Source organism: Mus caroli, unplaced genomic scaffold, assembly GCF_978045245.1.
Source record: "Mus caroli unplaced genomic scaffold, Mus_caroli_1 scaffold_2, whole genome shotgun sequence".
In the NCBI taxonomy this organism is placed as follows: Eukaryota; Metazoa; Chordata; class Mammalia; order Rodentia; family Muridae; genus Mus; species Mus caroli.
In genome coordinates this window covers 17,974,658-17,990,073 of record NW_028227257.1, presented here as the reverse complement: position 1 = coordinate 17,990,073, position 15,416 = coordinate 17,974,658, and the positions used below count along the sequence as shown (strand labels likewise).

Sequence of the window (15,416 nt, the reverse complement as noted above, 5' to 3'; positions counted from 1 at the left end):
AAAGTGTTGTGGGCATTTCGGACAGAGGAAATACAACATAGAGAATTGGTTTTACCAGTTCTAGGGGAGTATGATGGCAGAGAGGAACCATGGGTGAACCTTAAGAAAAGCAGTCCCAGAAACCCCTAGAGGAGCAATGGAAGACAGTAATCAAAAGAGTCCAGGATCTGAGGCTGCCTGGAAGGAGCTGGAACTCAAACTGATGGAAGCTGGAGGTGTAGTTGGAATGTGGTCATGAAGGAATAGAACAGAGGCTTCCTGGCTTCTCTCTTCTAGTCATCCCTGGGTGTCTTATCAGTCCCTCTTGCTGAGAAAGCGGTCCTCCTTCCCTAAACACTATGCCCCTGCTCACAAGTGCACAATCACTACTATCTGCAAAGCAAAAGAGAGTAGAGAATGTCAAGGGGATGAGCAGACAGATGACTCACACTGGACTGACAATACCTTTAGGAATGTGATTTTGCTGGGTGTTTCCATTCACATAATGAAGGCCAGAAAGCTTCAGCAACTCAGGCATGCTTGACTCTATCTATGTGGTTGGTCACCCTTAGGTCAGTCACATCTACCAAGCCATAATCAAATTAGAGGAGAAGAGGAAGGAAGTGAGCCAATCTAGACTGGATTGGCATCTGCTGGCTAAGCGTTCACTCTGTATAAGTGGGGTAGTGTCAGGTTCAAGGCTGATGAAATACTTGTTGAAGTAATAAACCATCTGGCTGAGGCTATTCATAAGACATGTGACTATCCTTCCTAGCTGGTCTATAAATATATTTTAGAGACTGGGGGATCAGTGGGAATCTCTTTAGTCATTCTTCAAGGTCTCTGGGCTCTGAGCTGAGACCTAGAGATGTCAGCTTGGATCACTAATGCCGGGATGTCTACCTGGTGAGAGCGGCCATTGTTCTTTTGTAGACTCCTTCACTTCTGTGCACACACTTCTCAGCTCCTATTTGATCTGAGTCTCTTTCTCAGTAGTGTCTGGAATATGGGGACAGCCTCTCTCTTTCTTGGTTGCTAGTTCCAGGCTCTCCTCTCTCTGATCTATCTTTTCTCCAGTAGCAGATAAATTATAAAGCTCAGTAATGAATGGGATCCCCCATGTTCCAACACCTTCAAGCATTTCCTTGAAAAGCAGCTTCTCTTGCTTTCAGAGTTCAACCTCCTAAGCAAGGGTCGCATGCCAACCTCATTTTCCAGTGTTGCCAGTGTTTAGTGTGCATCACCCTCAGAGAGAGATGGTGGTTCTTTCTTTCCAGGTGCCTTCCTTTTGGCAAGAGCAGTTCTCTAACCAAAGGACCATCACCCCTCACTTTGAGATTTTGAGGTTTATTTACAGTCGAAGCTTTGGCTCACATCATTGTCTGCATTCCTGATGGAAGACGTGATAATGTCCCAACTCAGAATCCTGACAGTATTTTATCTGAACCTATACCAATCATCACATTCTAGTTTACCCTAGTTTACCACAGATGTGCCTAGCTTATCCCTCCTGGTATTTTTGAGGGTAGAGACCTTGACAATTTTAGCTTTATGGGCCTAGTAATATCTAGCACATGATGAGAACTTCGAACATTTTGTTGCATCTGTGGTTGTACCTTCAAACGAATGACTTCGCAGACAGACACATACAAATTAATATATGGGATAAACACACCCCTTTGGACATGTTTTGACGACCTTCTAGTGGGCAAGTTAAAGACAGCCTATAAGTTAGATCTTGAGCCTGGACAGTCCACTCTAGCTCATAGCTGCCTAGCTCCATCAAGATACTCACGTCAATGTAGTTGGCATTGATGTAGTCTGAGTGAGGGTCTCCGTCCAGCACCAACAGCCTTACTCGGGAGTGGTCATCTGTAGAGAGGACAAAAAGCAGGCAGTGGTAGATGAGAAACTATGAGTGAGGAGTCAATATTTTTCTCCTTTAGGGTTGCCTCCTGTTAGTTTCTGCATACCAGGTACCATGCCGTTTCTCACAGTTATGCTAACTACAGATCGGGAAGTAGAGGTGCTGAGAGGTGACAGGTCTGAAAAAAGGACCCCTTTTCTACTTCCTATTTTGATTATGTTCTCATCATCACCTGAGCAGGTGTGTCTCCTGCTTCCTATGTCTTAGTGATTTCATCATTAATTTGGGAATGGAAATGCCTGCTCCATGGGACAAGAGTGGGTGACCTAAGTACAGCCTGCACATAAAGTCATGGAGTCAGAATAAATATGCTCCATTTACATGCTTTTTTTTTTTTTTTTTTTTTTTTTTTTTTTTTTTTTTTTTTACAGGTGACAAATTGAGACATTATTTAATAAAGCTCCAAGAAAGCAAAATCTGCAATGAAATACATTGATAAAAATGCATACAGCTTGATAAAACACGGAGGGTTCACAGCTGACCACATTTTGTAGATCCTTACAAAGTCACTGATACAATTATTTGCAAGCTGTCACAGAGTCCAGATGAAAATGATAAAGATATCCAGGCATTGTTCATTTTTCTCAGATAAGTTTAGTATAAAGTTTGAAATGATAAAGATATGTTAAAATTCCTCATGTGAGGAAACTTGATGATATGCCCGCAAGACTACAGCTGACAGACTACAGGCTGGGCAGCTGTAGCAACTCCTCAGTAGAAGCCATAGGACCAGTAGCTTCTACAGCACAGTGGGCGACAGCAGCCATAGCCATAGCCACCATAGCCACAGCCACAGCCACAGCCACAGCCACAGCCTAGGCCTCCACAGCCATAGCCCAGGCCTCCATAGTAGCTGCCATAGTAACACATGGCGTCAGGACTAGAGGAGTTAGCACAAGACCAGTAGTAGAATCCTTGCGTCTGGTTGTCATCAACTGACAAAGACCTCTTATATACCTGGGAGTTTGGTGGAGAAAACCACAGGCATTAAAATGTCACACGTCTCCACTGTGCCTCAGAAAACATCAGGGTTTCATAGTTTACTGACCAAACAACGCTGCATAACTGGAGATAATTGTGTTTATCTGTCAGGATCTCATGGTCAAATCACAAGTCTTTTTTTTTTTTTTTTTATCTTTCTATAATTGGAGCCATTTTATTTTATTTTATTTTTTTTAATATTTTTATTACATATTTTCCTCAATTACGTTTCCAATGCTATCCCAAAAGTCCCCCATAGCGCCCCCCCACTTCCCTATCCACCCATTCCCATTCTTTTGGCCCTGGCATTCCCCTATATTGGGGCATATAAAGTTTGCAAGTCCAATGGGCCTCTCTTTCCATTGATGGCTGACTAGGCCATCTTTCGATACATATGCAGCTAGAGACAAGAGCTCCGGGGTTCTAGTTAGTACATCATGTTGTTCCAACAATAGGGTTGCAGATCCCTTTAGCTCCTTGGGTACTTACTCTAGCTTCTCCATTGGGAGCCCTGTGATACATCCAATAGCTGACTGTGAACATCCACTCCTGTGTTTGCTAGGCCCCAGCATCGTCTCACAAGAGACAGCTATATTTGGGTCCTTTCAGCAAAATCTTGCTAGTGTATGCAATGGTGTCAGCGTTTAGAAGTTGATTATGGGATGGATCCCTGGGTACAGCAGTCTCTAAATGGTCCATCCTTTCATCACCGCTACGAACTTTGTCTCTGTAACTCCTTCCCTGGGTGTTTTGTTCCCAATTCTGAGAAGGTGCACAGTGTCCACACTTTGGTCTTCATTCTTCTTGAGTTTCATGCGTTTAGCAAATTGTATCTTAAATCTTGGGTATCCTAAGTTTTGGGCTAATATCCACTTATCAGTGAATACATATTGTGTGAGTTCTTTTGTGATTGTGTTACTTCACTCAAGATGATGCCCTCCAGGTCCATCCATTTGGCTAGGAATTTCATAAATTCATTCTTTTTAATAGCTGAGTAGTACTCCATTGTGTAAATGTACCATAATTTCTGTATCCATTCCTCTGTTGAGGGACATCTGGGTTCTTTCCAGCTTCTGGCTATTATAAATAGGGCTGCTATGAACATAGTGGAACATGTGTCCTTTTTACCGGTTGGGACATCTTCTGGATATATGCCCAGGAGAGGTATTGCTGGATCCTCCGGTAGTACTATGTCCAGTTTTCTGAGGAACCGCCAGACTGATTTCCAGAGTGGTTGTACAAGCTTGCAATCCCACCAACAATGGAGGAGTGTTCCTCTTTCTCCACATCCTCACCAGCAACTGCTGTCACCTGAATTTTTGATCTTAGCCATTCTGACTGGTGTGAGGTGGAATCTCAGGGTTGTTTTGATTTGCATTTCCCTGATGATTAAGGATGTTGAACATTTTTTCAGGTGTTTCTCTGCCATTCGGTATTCCTCAGGCGAGAATTCTTTGTTCAGTTCTGAGCCCCATTTTTTAATGGGGTTATTTGACTTTCTGGAGTCCACCTTCTTGAGTTCTTTATATATATTGGATATTAGTCCCTTATCTGATTTAGGATAGGTGAAGATCCTTTCCCAATCTGTTGGTGGTTTTTTTTTCTTATTGATGGTGTCTTTAGCCTTGCAGAAGCTTTGTAGTTTCATGAGGTCCCACTTGTCAATTCTCGATCTTACAGCACAAGCCATTACTGTTCTATTCAGGAATTTTTCCCCTGTGCCCATATCTTCAAGGCTTTTTCCGACTTTCTCCTCTATAAGTTTCAGTGTCTCTGGTTTTATGTGAAGTTCCTTGATCCACTTAGACTTGACCTTAGTACAAGGAGATAGGAATGGATCGATTCGCATTCTTCTACATGTTAACAACCAGTTGTGCCAGCACTATTTGTTGAAAATGCTGTCTTTCTTCCACTGGATGTTTTTAGCTCCCTTGTCGAAGATCAAGTGACCGTAGGTGTGTGGGTTCATTTCTGGGTCTTCAATTCTATTCCATTGGTCTATTTGTCTGTCACTATACCAGTACCATGCAGTTTTTATCACAATTGCTCTGTAGTAGAGCTTTAGGTCCGGCATGGTGATTCCACCAGAGGTTCTTTTATCCTTGAGAAGAGTTTTTGCTATCCTAGGTTTTTTGTTATTCCAGATGAATTTGCAGATTGCACTTTCTAATTCGTTGAAGAATTGATTTGGAATTTTGATGGGGATTGCATTGAATCTGTAGATTGCTTTTGGCAAGATAGCCATTTTTACAATGTTGATCCTGCCAATCCATGAGCATGGGAGATCTTTCCATCTTCTGAGATCTTCTATAGTTTCTTTCTTCAGAGACTTGAAGTTTTTATTATACAGATCTTTCACTTCCTTAGTTAGAGTCACGCCAAGATATTTTATATTCTTTGTGACTATTGAGAAGGGTGTTGTTTCCCTAATTTCTTTCTCAGCCTGTTTATTCTTTGTGTAGAGAAAGGCCATTGATTTGTTTGAGTTAATTTTATATCCAGCTACTTCACCGAAGCTGTTTATCAGGCTTAGGAGTTCTCTGGTGGAATTTTTAGGGTCACTTATATATACTATCATATCATCTGCAAAAAGTGATATTTTGACTTCATCTTTTCCAATTTGTATCCCTTTGATCTCCTTTTGTTGTCGAATTGCTCTGGCTAGGACTTCAAGTACAATGTTGAATAGGTATGGAGAAAGTGGACAGCCTTGTCTAGTCCCTGATTTTAGAGGGATTGCTTCAAGCTTCTGACCATTTACTTTGATGTTGGCTACTGGTTTGCTGTAGATTGCTTTTATCATGTTTAGGTATGGGCCTTGAATTCCTGATCTTTCCAAGACTTTTATCATGAATGGGTGTTGGATCTTGTCAAATGCTTTTTCCGCATCTAACGAGATGACCATGTGGTTTTTGTCTTTGAGTTTGTTTATATACTGGATTACGTTGATGGATTTCCGTATATTGAACCATCCCTGCATCCCTGGGATGAAACCTACTTGGTCAGGATGGATGATTGTTTTGATGTGTTCTTGGATTCGGTTAGCAAGAATTTTATTGAGGATTTTTGCATCAATATTCATAAGGGATATTGGTCTGAAGTTTTCTATCTTTGTTGGGTCTTTTTGTGGTTTAGGTATCAGAGTAATTGTGGCTTCATAGAATGAGTTGGGTAGAGTACCTTCTGTTTCTATTTTGTGGAATAGTTTGTGAAGAACTGGGATTAGATCTTCTTTGAAGGTCTGATAGAACTCTGCACTAAACCCATCTGGTCCTGGGCTTTTTTTGGTTGGGAGACTATTAATGACTGCTTCTATTTCTTTGGGGGATATAGGGCTGTTTAGATCATTAACCTGATCTTGATTCAACTTTGGTACCTGGTATCTGTCTAGGAACTTCTCCATTTCATCCAGGTTCTCCAGTTTTGTTGAGTATAGCCTTTGGTAGAAGGATCTGATGGTGTTTTGGATGTCTTCAGGATCTGTTGTTATGTCTCCTTTTTCATTTCTGATTTTGTTAATTAGGATGCTTTCCCTGTGCCCTCTAGTGAGTCTGGCTAAGGGTTTATCTATCTTGTTGATTTTCTCAAAGAACCAGCTCCTTGATTGGTTGATTCTTTGAATAGTTTTTCTTGTTTCCACTTGGTTGATTTCACGCCTGAGTTTGATTATTTCCTGCCGTCTACTCCTCTTGGGTGAATTTGCTTCCTTTTGTTCTAGTGCTTTTAGGTGTGTTGTCAAGCTGCTAATGTGTGCTCTTTCTAGTTTCCTTTTGGAGGCACTCAGGGCTATGAGTTTTCCTCTTAGAAATGCTTTCATTGCGTCCCATAAGTTTGGGTATGTTGTGGCTTCATTTTCATTGAACTCTAAAAAGTCCTTAATTTCTTTCTTTATTCCTTCCTTGACCAAGGTATCATTGAGAAGAGTGTTGTTCAGTTTCCACGTGAAGGTTGGCTTTCTATTATTTATTTTGTTATTGAAGATCAGCCTTAGTCCATGGTGATCTGATAGGCTGCATGGGACAATTTCAATGTTTTTGTATCTGTTGAGTCCTGTTTTGTGCCCAATTACGTGGTCAATTTTGGAGAAGGTACCATGAGGTGCTGAGAAGAAGGTGTATCCTTTTGTTTTAGGGTAAAATGTTCTGTAGATATCTGCCAGATCCATTTGATCCATAACTTCTGTTAGTTTCACTGTGTCCCTGTTTAGTTTCAGTTTCCATGATCTGTCCATTGGTGAAAGTGGTGTGTTGAAGTCTCCCACCATTATTGTATGAGGTGCAATGTGTGCTTTGAGATTTACTAAAGTTTCTTTAATGAATGAGGCTGCCTTTGTATTTGGAGCATAGATATTCAGGATTGATAGTTCCTCTTGGAGGATTTTACCTTTGATGAGTATGAAGTGCCCCTTCCTGTCTTTTTTGATGACTTTTGGTTGGAAGTCAATCTTATCTGATATTAGAATGGCTACTCCAGCTTGTTTCTTCAGACCATTTGCTTGGAAAATTGTTTTCCAGCCTTTCATTCTGAGGTAGTGTCTATCTTTTTCTCTGAGATGAGTTTCTTGTAAGCAGCAAAATGTTGGGTCTTGTTTGTGTAGCCAGTTTGTTAGTCTATGTCTTTTTATCGGGGAGTTGAGTCCATTGATATTAAGAGATATTAAGGAAAAGTAATTGTTGTTTCCTGTTATTTTTGTTGTTAAAGTTGGCATTCTGTTCTTGTGGCTGTCTTCTTTTAGGTTTGTTGAGGGATTACCTTCTTGTTGTTTCTAGGGCGTGGTTCCTGTCCTTGTATTGGTTTTTTTCTGTTATTATCCTTTGAAGGGCTGGATTCGTGGAGAGATAATGTGTGAATTTGGCTTTGTCGTGGAATACTTTGGTTTCTCCATCTATGTTAATTGAGAGTTTGGCTGGGTATAGTAGCTTGGGCTGGAATTTGTGTTCTTTTAGTGTCTGTATAACATCTGTCCAGGATCTTCTAGCTTTCATAGTCTCTGGTGAAAAATCTGGTGTAATTCTGATAGGCTTGCCTTTATATGTTACTTGGCCTTTTTCTCTTACTGCTTTTAGTATTCTATCTTTATTTAGTGCATTTGTTGTTCTGATTATTATGTGTCGGGAGGTATTTCTTTTCTGGTCCAGCCTATTTGGAGTTCTGTAGTCTTCTTGTATGTTCATGGGCATCTCTTTCTTTAGATTTGGGAAGTTTTCTTCTATAATTTTGTTGAAGATGTTTGCTGGTCCTTTGAGTTGAAAATCTTCATTCTCATCCACTCCTATTATCCGTAGGTTTGGTCTTCTCATTGTGTCCTGTATTTCCTGGATGTTTTGAGTTAGGATCTTTTTGCATTTTCCATTTTCCTTGATTGTTGTGCCGATGTTCTCTATGGAATCTTCTGCACCTGAGATTCTCTCTTCCATCTCTTGTATTCTGTTGCTGATGCTTGCATCTATGGTTCCAGATTTCTTTCCTAGGGTTTCTATCTCCAGTGTTGCCTCATTTTGGGTTTTCTTTATTGTGTCTACTTCCCTTTTTAGGTCTAGTATGGTTTTGTTCATTTCCATCATCTGATTGGATGTGTTTTCCTGTTTCTCTTTAAGGACTTCTACCAGTTTGGTTGTGTTTTCCTGTTTTTCTTTAAGGACTTGTAACTCTTTAGCCATGTTCTCCTGTAGTTGTTTAAAGTCCTTCTTGATGTCCTCTACCATCATCATGAGATATGCTTTTAAATCCAGGTCTAGTTTTTCAGGTGTGTTGGGGTGCCCTGGACTGGGCGAAGTGGGAGTGCTGGGTCCTGATGATGGTGAGTGGTCTTGGTTTCTGTTAGTAAGATTCTTACCTTTACCTCTCGCCATCTGGTAATCTCTGGAGTTGTTATAGTTGTCTCTGTTCAGAGGTTGTTCTTCTGGGGATTCTGAGTATCCTCTGTCAGCAGACCTGTACAGACTAAGTTCGGCGGAGTCCCGGAGCCAAGATGGCGCTCCCTGCAGGGCAGGTCACTGTTCTCCGGCTGGGCGGGTGTCGGATGTCTGCGGCCCCAAAAGGGTGCTGCCTCAGCGGTTCTGTGGCTCCCGCCTGTCCCAGAAGCTGTCTGCCTCTGTGGTCCTCACTCTGACCTGTACAGACTAAGTTCGGCGGAGTCCCGGAGCCAAGATGGCGCTCCCTGCAGGGCAGGTCACTGTCCTCCGACTGGGAGGGTGCCGGATGTCTGCGGCCCCTAAAGGGTGCTGCCTCAGCAGCTCTGTGGCTCCCGCCTGTCCCAGAAGCCGTCTGCCCCCGTGGTCCCCACTCTGACCTGTAGAGACTAAGCTCGGCGGAGTCCCGGAGCCAAGATGGCGTTCCCTGCAGGATAGGTCACTGTCCTCCGACTGGGAGGGTGCCGGATGTCTGCGGCCCCAAAAGGGTGCTGCCTCAGCGGCTCTGTGGCTCCCGCCTGTCCCAGAAGCTGTCTGCCTCTGTGGTCCTCACTCTAACCTGTAGACTAAGTTCGGCGGAGTCCCGGAGCCAAGATGGCACTCTCTGCAGGGCAGGTCTCTGTCCATGCTTTTTAAAAAAACAGTAAGTTTACCTGTTTACCATGGACACAAACTACTTTATGTTTGTCCCTTGGAGCACTGGTACAGACAGGTTGTTGGTAACGTATTGTTATCAATGCCATCATTAAACTGAGGACTGAATCATTAGAAAAGAGGCCATCAGTAACTAAAAATCATGTTGCTGAAGATGTCTTTTCAAACACAATCTAGACATAAACAAGATGTACTGACTTTAGTCAATAGCATGCTGGCTTCAAATAACACCAAGTTAAAATCATTTTAAATGGTCCATCAGAAAAGGCTGGCTAATTCTTTGCAATTAATTAAAGTCAATTCTGACAGGCTAATATACACGTGCTAAGGAACATCTTGATTTGGTCTGCTGGGAAGGAAGGATGCTCAGTCTGTTGCTTGGATCATTGTGAATCTGTTATGGCATAGCTCATCCCCAACAATTCCATTGTACTCCAGGGCAGATATGGGGACCACAGTCAGTGGAATAGAGAGGTATGGACATTCTAAGTCCTCCTGGGGTTAATGAGGACAACTAGCATTTCCTTTTGGACATTTACACTACTCCTTAGTTTACAAACACATTTGCTCCAGAGTCTTGAGATAGGTGCTTTAGCTACCTTGTTCCTTGTTCCATCCCTTGAATCCCTAAAGGCAATTAGCACACAAGAGGCACTCATTGAGTACTGGTGAGTGTACAAGTGAATGACATCACTGAGTGCGCCCAGTGACCTCAGGAAAGAGGCAGAATGGTGCCCTTAGTTCTTGTTACAAGTGAGCAAATGGTGGTTCATGAAAGCTGGCCATATGACCACTGCATAAGGGAATATAAAAAAGTTGGGGGCCTGTTAACTCTGAGTTCACATGCTCCTTCCTATTCAAAGCACTCCAACTAGGAGCTATAAACCTTTTGAGTATTCACAGTCAGGGATAACTGCAGAAGTTGTTGGCTGAGTGATGGAAAAAAAAACTTTTAAGAAGTGAGAATATTTAGAAAAGCAACAAGGGGTCCCTACCCTTGCAAGGTCAGATGAACAGAGACATGGGATGACATTTTCAGAACTCTAGAGTTCGGACAACTTGCTATGACTAGAGATACCATGGACCCCTCGGGCAGGATGTAGACACAAAGAGGAAAATCCCTGGTTGCAAAGAAGTCATTTTTCACAGACTGGCTCCTTGCAATGTGACACCTCCTGAAAGGCCATGAATTGGTCCAGCTATGAGCAAACCGGGTCATGGACTGGTATAAGACTCTATTCATATCTATTAGCTCAGAATCAGTTATGAGCATCAATAGGCAGCAGTTACCATGCTTGGATACCCTTTTTCTATTCTCCAAGGAGGAAAAATTTCAGTGGGAGTCACTAGAAGGATGAGTAAGCAGAAGACAACTCTGAGTAGGCAGGAGATGGAAATGTGGGGTCTGGGGTGAGGAGAGTCTGAACTTAAAACTTTCCTGAAATCCTTAGATGTTCTCAGTATGAGATACATTAGCTTATTCACTTGCCCCTCAAACAGTTCTTTATTTTACTATGGTCACAGTGATGTGCTATTATGATTCTGACTTTATAGGAAGGAAGAAGGGCTCACAGAGGTTAAGCACTTCAACAGATTATATAGCTACTCTCTAAGGTCCACTCTGTTCTATCAACATGATGTACTGTCCTGGGGAATTCCAAGTATCTCAGAGGTAACTACTGCTGGAGTCTGTGCAAATGAGTACTCCCCAGCCCCAAACCCTCAGGACCAAAGAGAGGGGGACTTCCTGGGGATGGCCATTCAGTAGGATTGAGACCTGATTCTGACCCAGGCTATTAAGCCCTATTACCAGCAGTTACAGAATCTGAAAGCCGCAGACAAGGGAAATGTGTATTCTGTTTCCATTCAATGTTCTTATTAATGACTCAGTGGTTTAAAATCTGTTTTATTTATAAGACTGATGAATTGCCTGCTATGCTAAGGAGGCAGATCAAAATCTCCTTACTTACTGAATTATGCTTGCCTGGAAACCAAAACAGTGGGAACAGAGATTCTGGCTTAAAATGTTGAAAGGGTATTTTTTTTAATGCATAAAATCATTAGACACAAAGCAAAAGAAACTATTTTTAGTCAAATATCCTTAAAGATTAAATATGTCTCCAACCATCAGGGTACCTACCAACATTTATATTTATTTATTAAGAACATATTCGTTGAGTTCCTTCTATATGCCACCCTAGTTGAAGGAACTAAGAAAGAGTTATAGCAAGTGAGCTTCATCCTTAAGTATTTGGGGCAATTTGTTCAAGGAAATAAATCATGCATAGAAGTGGGACATCAAGTTATAGAAAGCAAGGAATAGAGAGCTCCATGTACTGAAATGTGACTGAGGAATTAAAAGTGAGGAAGGTTTGATCCGTGGGCATCAAGGAAGTCTTTCTCTTAGAAGAAACTATGAAAGAGGGGATCCCAAAAGAGCCCAGGCATTGCAGTAGGCTCAATGGGGGTTGGGTTGTGAAGCGTCTTTTGTTCTGGGATCACTGATTGTGAAGGGGAACAGTAACAGGGGAGACAGAGAAGAAAGCCAGGTTAGAGTAGAGTGACACATTAAAGCACCAAGACCCAAGGATCTAGGGAATTGCCAATTTAAACAGTGAAATATTATATAAGTAACAGTGGCAAAAGAGCACAATGCCACCACATACTTGCCAATGCTTGGATCAGGAATGCTCCCCCATTCATTGCTGATGAAAACACACAGTAGGACCTTTTCATACCAAGATTAAGAATCCATTCACTACATGATCCACTAATTATATGTTTTGGTATTTACACAATGTACTGCAATCTTATGTCTACATTAACATCTCTACAGAAATGTAGAGATTAAGTCATGATTGTAAAAGCATGGAAGCAACCAAACATATCCTCAGTAAGGGAACTGGATAAATTAAGGGTGCTATAGCTACATGCTGGAACATTATACAGTGATAAAAAGAAGTGAACTCGCATGTTAGAAAAGACATGGAAGAGACTTAAACCCATATTGTTAAGTGATAGAAGCCAAACTGGAAAGGCTACATTGAATGTTGATTTTACATATGGTTCTAACTATATAATACTCCAAAACAGGAAAAACAAAACAAAACAAAACAAAACAAAACCATGGACTCTATAAAAACCTCACTCATTGGCAGAGGCTGAGAAGAGGAAGAAGGAAGTTTAAATAAGTTGAGCAAAGGGGATGTTTAGGGAAAGGAAATTATTCTATAAAATACTATAATTGGAATATATGATTTTCTGAAACTGACAACACACAAAGCAAGCTCTAGTATAAATTATGAACTTGAACAAATAAAAATGGGCCAATGTTGGTCTATCAACTGCAACCAATGTTTTGCACTAATGTGAAGTGTTGATAAAAGGGCAAACAGTATGTAAATGGTACACAATTCTGTACCTGCCACACTGACTCTCTATAGAGCTAAAACTTGCTCCTAAAGAAATAAAGCATAGTGCTGGGCATACAGCAGGGGCTCAATTAATGGAGTTTTGGGACTGCATATGAGGTCCATGGTGGGATGACAGTAGAGACAATCTAGAAAGCTGATGCTTCCCCATCTGTCCATCTGCCCAAAGGTGAATCTGTTTATCTGTAGAGGACAAGAGTGATGTCTGAGTTCCTTAGAGGACACAATTCAGACCCAGGTCTACCAGAAAGGCAATGCAAAGAGTGGCAGTGGACTCATGGTTTATTTATCTGTTCTGGGAAATGCTAATATTATTCTGTATCCCTTTCTTCTTCTAACTTTATGTAATTAGAAAGATAAAAAATTCTGTTTACTCACATGCACATAGAGAAAGATGGGGCAGCCAACGATGGGAAGGAGCTTATACAAGGTAATTTACAAGCAGCCCAGAATGTTCATTATGCTCTATCTACATTTTGCAAGCTTGAAAAACAGCTAATTTAGCATGCAGTATTTGAGAGTCGAGACAAAGGGAAGAGTTATGAAGAGTCATGTGGAGGAGAAGACGCTCCCCAACTGTGAGGGGAGATGGAGGTGCAGGAGCCCAGATCCCCCAGGTTCCCCGAGGAGATGGGGAGTAAGAAAGAAATAAGCATTGGTAGATGGTACAGGGGACATGAAGGACTTGGAGATATCCCATGAAGACAGCTGCAGGGGTGGGAGGATATCACCCTCTGCCTTCAATCTATCTGTTTCTTTATTGTTTTAGAATGTGGACCAATGGGATGTTGACAGATGTTTTATAAACTCTCCAAGGGAAAAAAAGAGTTGTGATATATCATGCCTACTGATTTCTAGGGTGTAAATATTCCCACTATCCCCAATTTCAAACTACAGATATACTAAAATTATGTTGAAATTATGTTTACTTTTGTTCACTGACATGCATCAGCGAGAGTACATCACTAACAGAGACTCTTATCACACCCCACAAGGCCACGCATGCTCGGTTTGCCTGGGAACCTACTGTCATGTCATTTTCTCCTTTCCACACACTGCCCTGGTAACCTGGACCCTTCAGTTGTTTGTTCTGGTCACAGAGCCTTTACATGGGCTAAGGTATACACTCATCTAAGGCAGTGCATCAGGATCGAATTCTTCTTCTCCTCCTGGCTGGACCTTCATCATACCAACAGTCTCAGCCTGTCCTATCCCAAGACTGAAAGACAGTTCTTGGCTTTATCAGAAGAGAGCTAAAGGATTGGCTGAGTTGTGAAAGCAAACCTGAGACTCTCCTACTCTTTCACTATGTTATCATATCACTTGGCTTAGGTCATAACATTCCTTGAACCTTGATTTATTCAACTATAACCTCAAAACCATATTTTCCGGCAGACTTGTAGCAGAGATGAAATGAAAACAAGTATAACATCTGATATTCTATAAGAATCAACACAAATATATAAAATTGGCTTTATCATTATTATTATTATTATAGACCAATGGATCTCCAAGTATGATCCCTAGACAGACAGATCATTGGACCCTGCTCCAGATTTTCTGAATCAGAAACTGCAAGTGAGGCTGAGCATGGTATATGTCTTAGCAATTTCTTCACATGATGATGGTGCATGCCCTGTTTTTAGCATGAAAATCTCAATGTTTGGTTATTCAGGACAAGCTTGTCATCAATGCTCACCTTACTCTCTCTTGTGAAAGACCAGGAGACCTTCCTGGAACTGGACCAAAGACCCTCAGTGGCAGATGTTAAGGGATAGGGACTTATCTATATGCAGAGAGTAAGGTGTTCCATGAATTATTCTGGAAACTGCATGGACACTGTGGCATTTGATGAAAAGAAAGCAACTCAGATATATATGGTGCACCTTACTTCATGGATGAGAAACTCAGTGCTTCATGAGTTCTGTACTTAAGACACAGCATAAGGCTGACTGGTTCTTCATGTAGTGGTGAACTTAACTGACTCCCAAGATCTACTGCCTGCACATCCCTCTTTCCTTTGCTTCCCACCAACATCTCAGTCCCCAACACTGGTCCCCTGTCCACAGCTTGTCATTTCACACCTACTACAGAGGAGAGGGTTCAGTTTGCTCCTTTGCACAATTCTACTGAAAAAAAAAAGCCCCCAGCTTCCTTTCCCTTTCTCTGTCATCAGACAGAACTCAATAAATCACTCATCACAAGTCACATCCGTTTCAAGAGAGAATCACTTCAGAGAGGTGGGGCTGGGAGAGAATATCATTTGCATACTTTATAATCTTTCCTCCTGTCTTCTGGGCACTGCAAAGTGTATAAAAAAAACAGGTGCAATTTTTCAGAGAAAAGAGATTTGACTCATTACAATGAATTGTGGAGCTGAAAAACCATTTCCTAGAAGTATTGGAAATGTTAATGCTATCATCTTGCGCGAGTGGGTAGGGAGGAGGCAGGTAATTCCACAGGGACTGCCTGGGTACCTCATTGAAGCTAAAGGTCTAAACATTCAATCTTGATTGAATTACCCTTATTGAG

At 41.6% G+C, this 15,416-nt stretch overlaps 1 protein-coding gene across 12 annotated transcripts in view; it reads right to left on the bottom strand.

Annotated features, from left to right (window-relative positions):
- The window catches only part of Ptprt (protein tyrosine phosphatase receptor type T), a 1,119,809-nt gene that overhangs the window by 53,766 nt on the left and 1,050,627 nt on the right, over positions 1 to 15,416 (bottom strand). For all 12 annotated transcript variants that reach the window (XM_029473981.2, XM_029473985.2, XM_029473982.2 and 9 more), the window contains one exon: positions 1,775 to 1,851. In XM_029473981.2, coding sequence (XP_029329841.1) covers positions 1,775 to 1,851 — 77 coding nt within the window. The remainder of the gene's footprint in view (positions 1 to 1,774; positions 1,852 to 15,416) is intronic.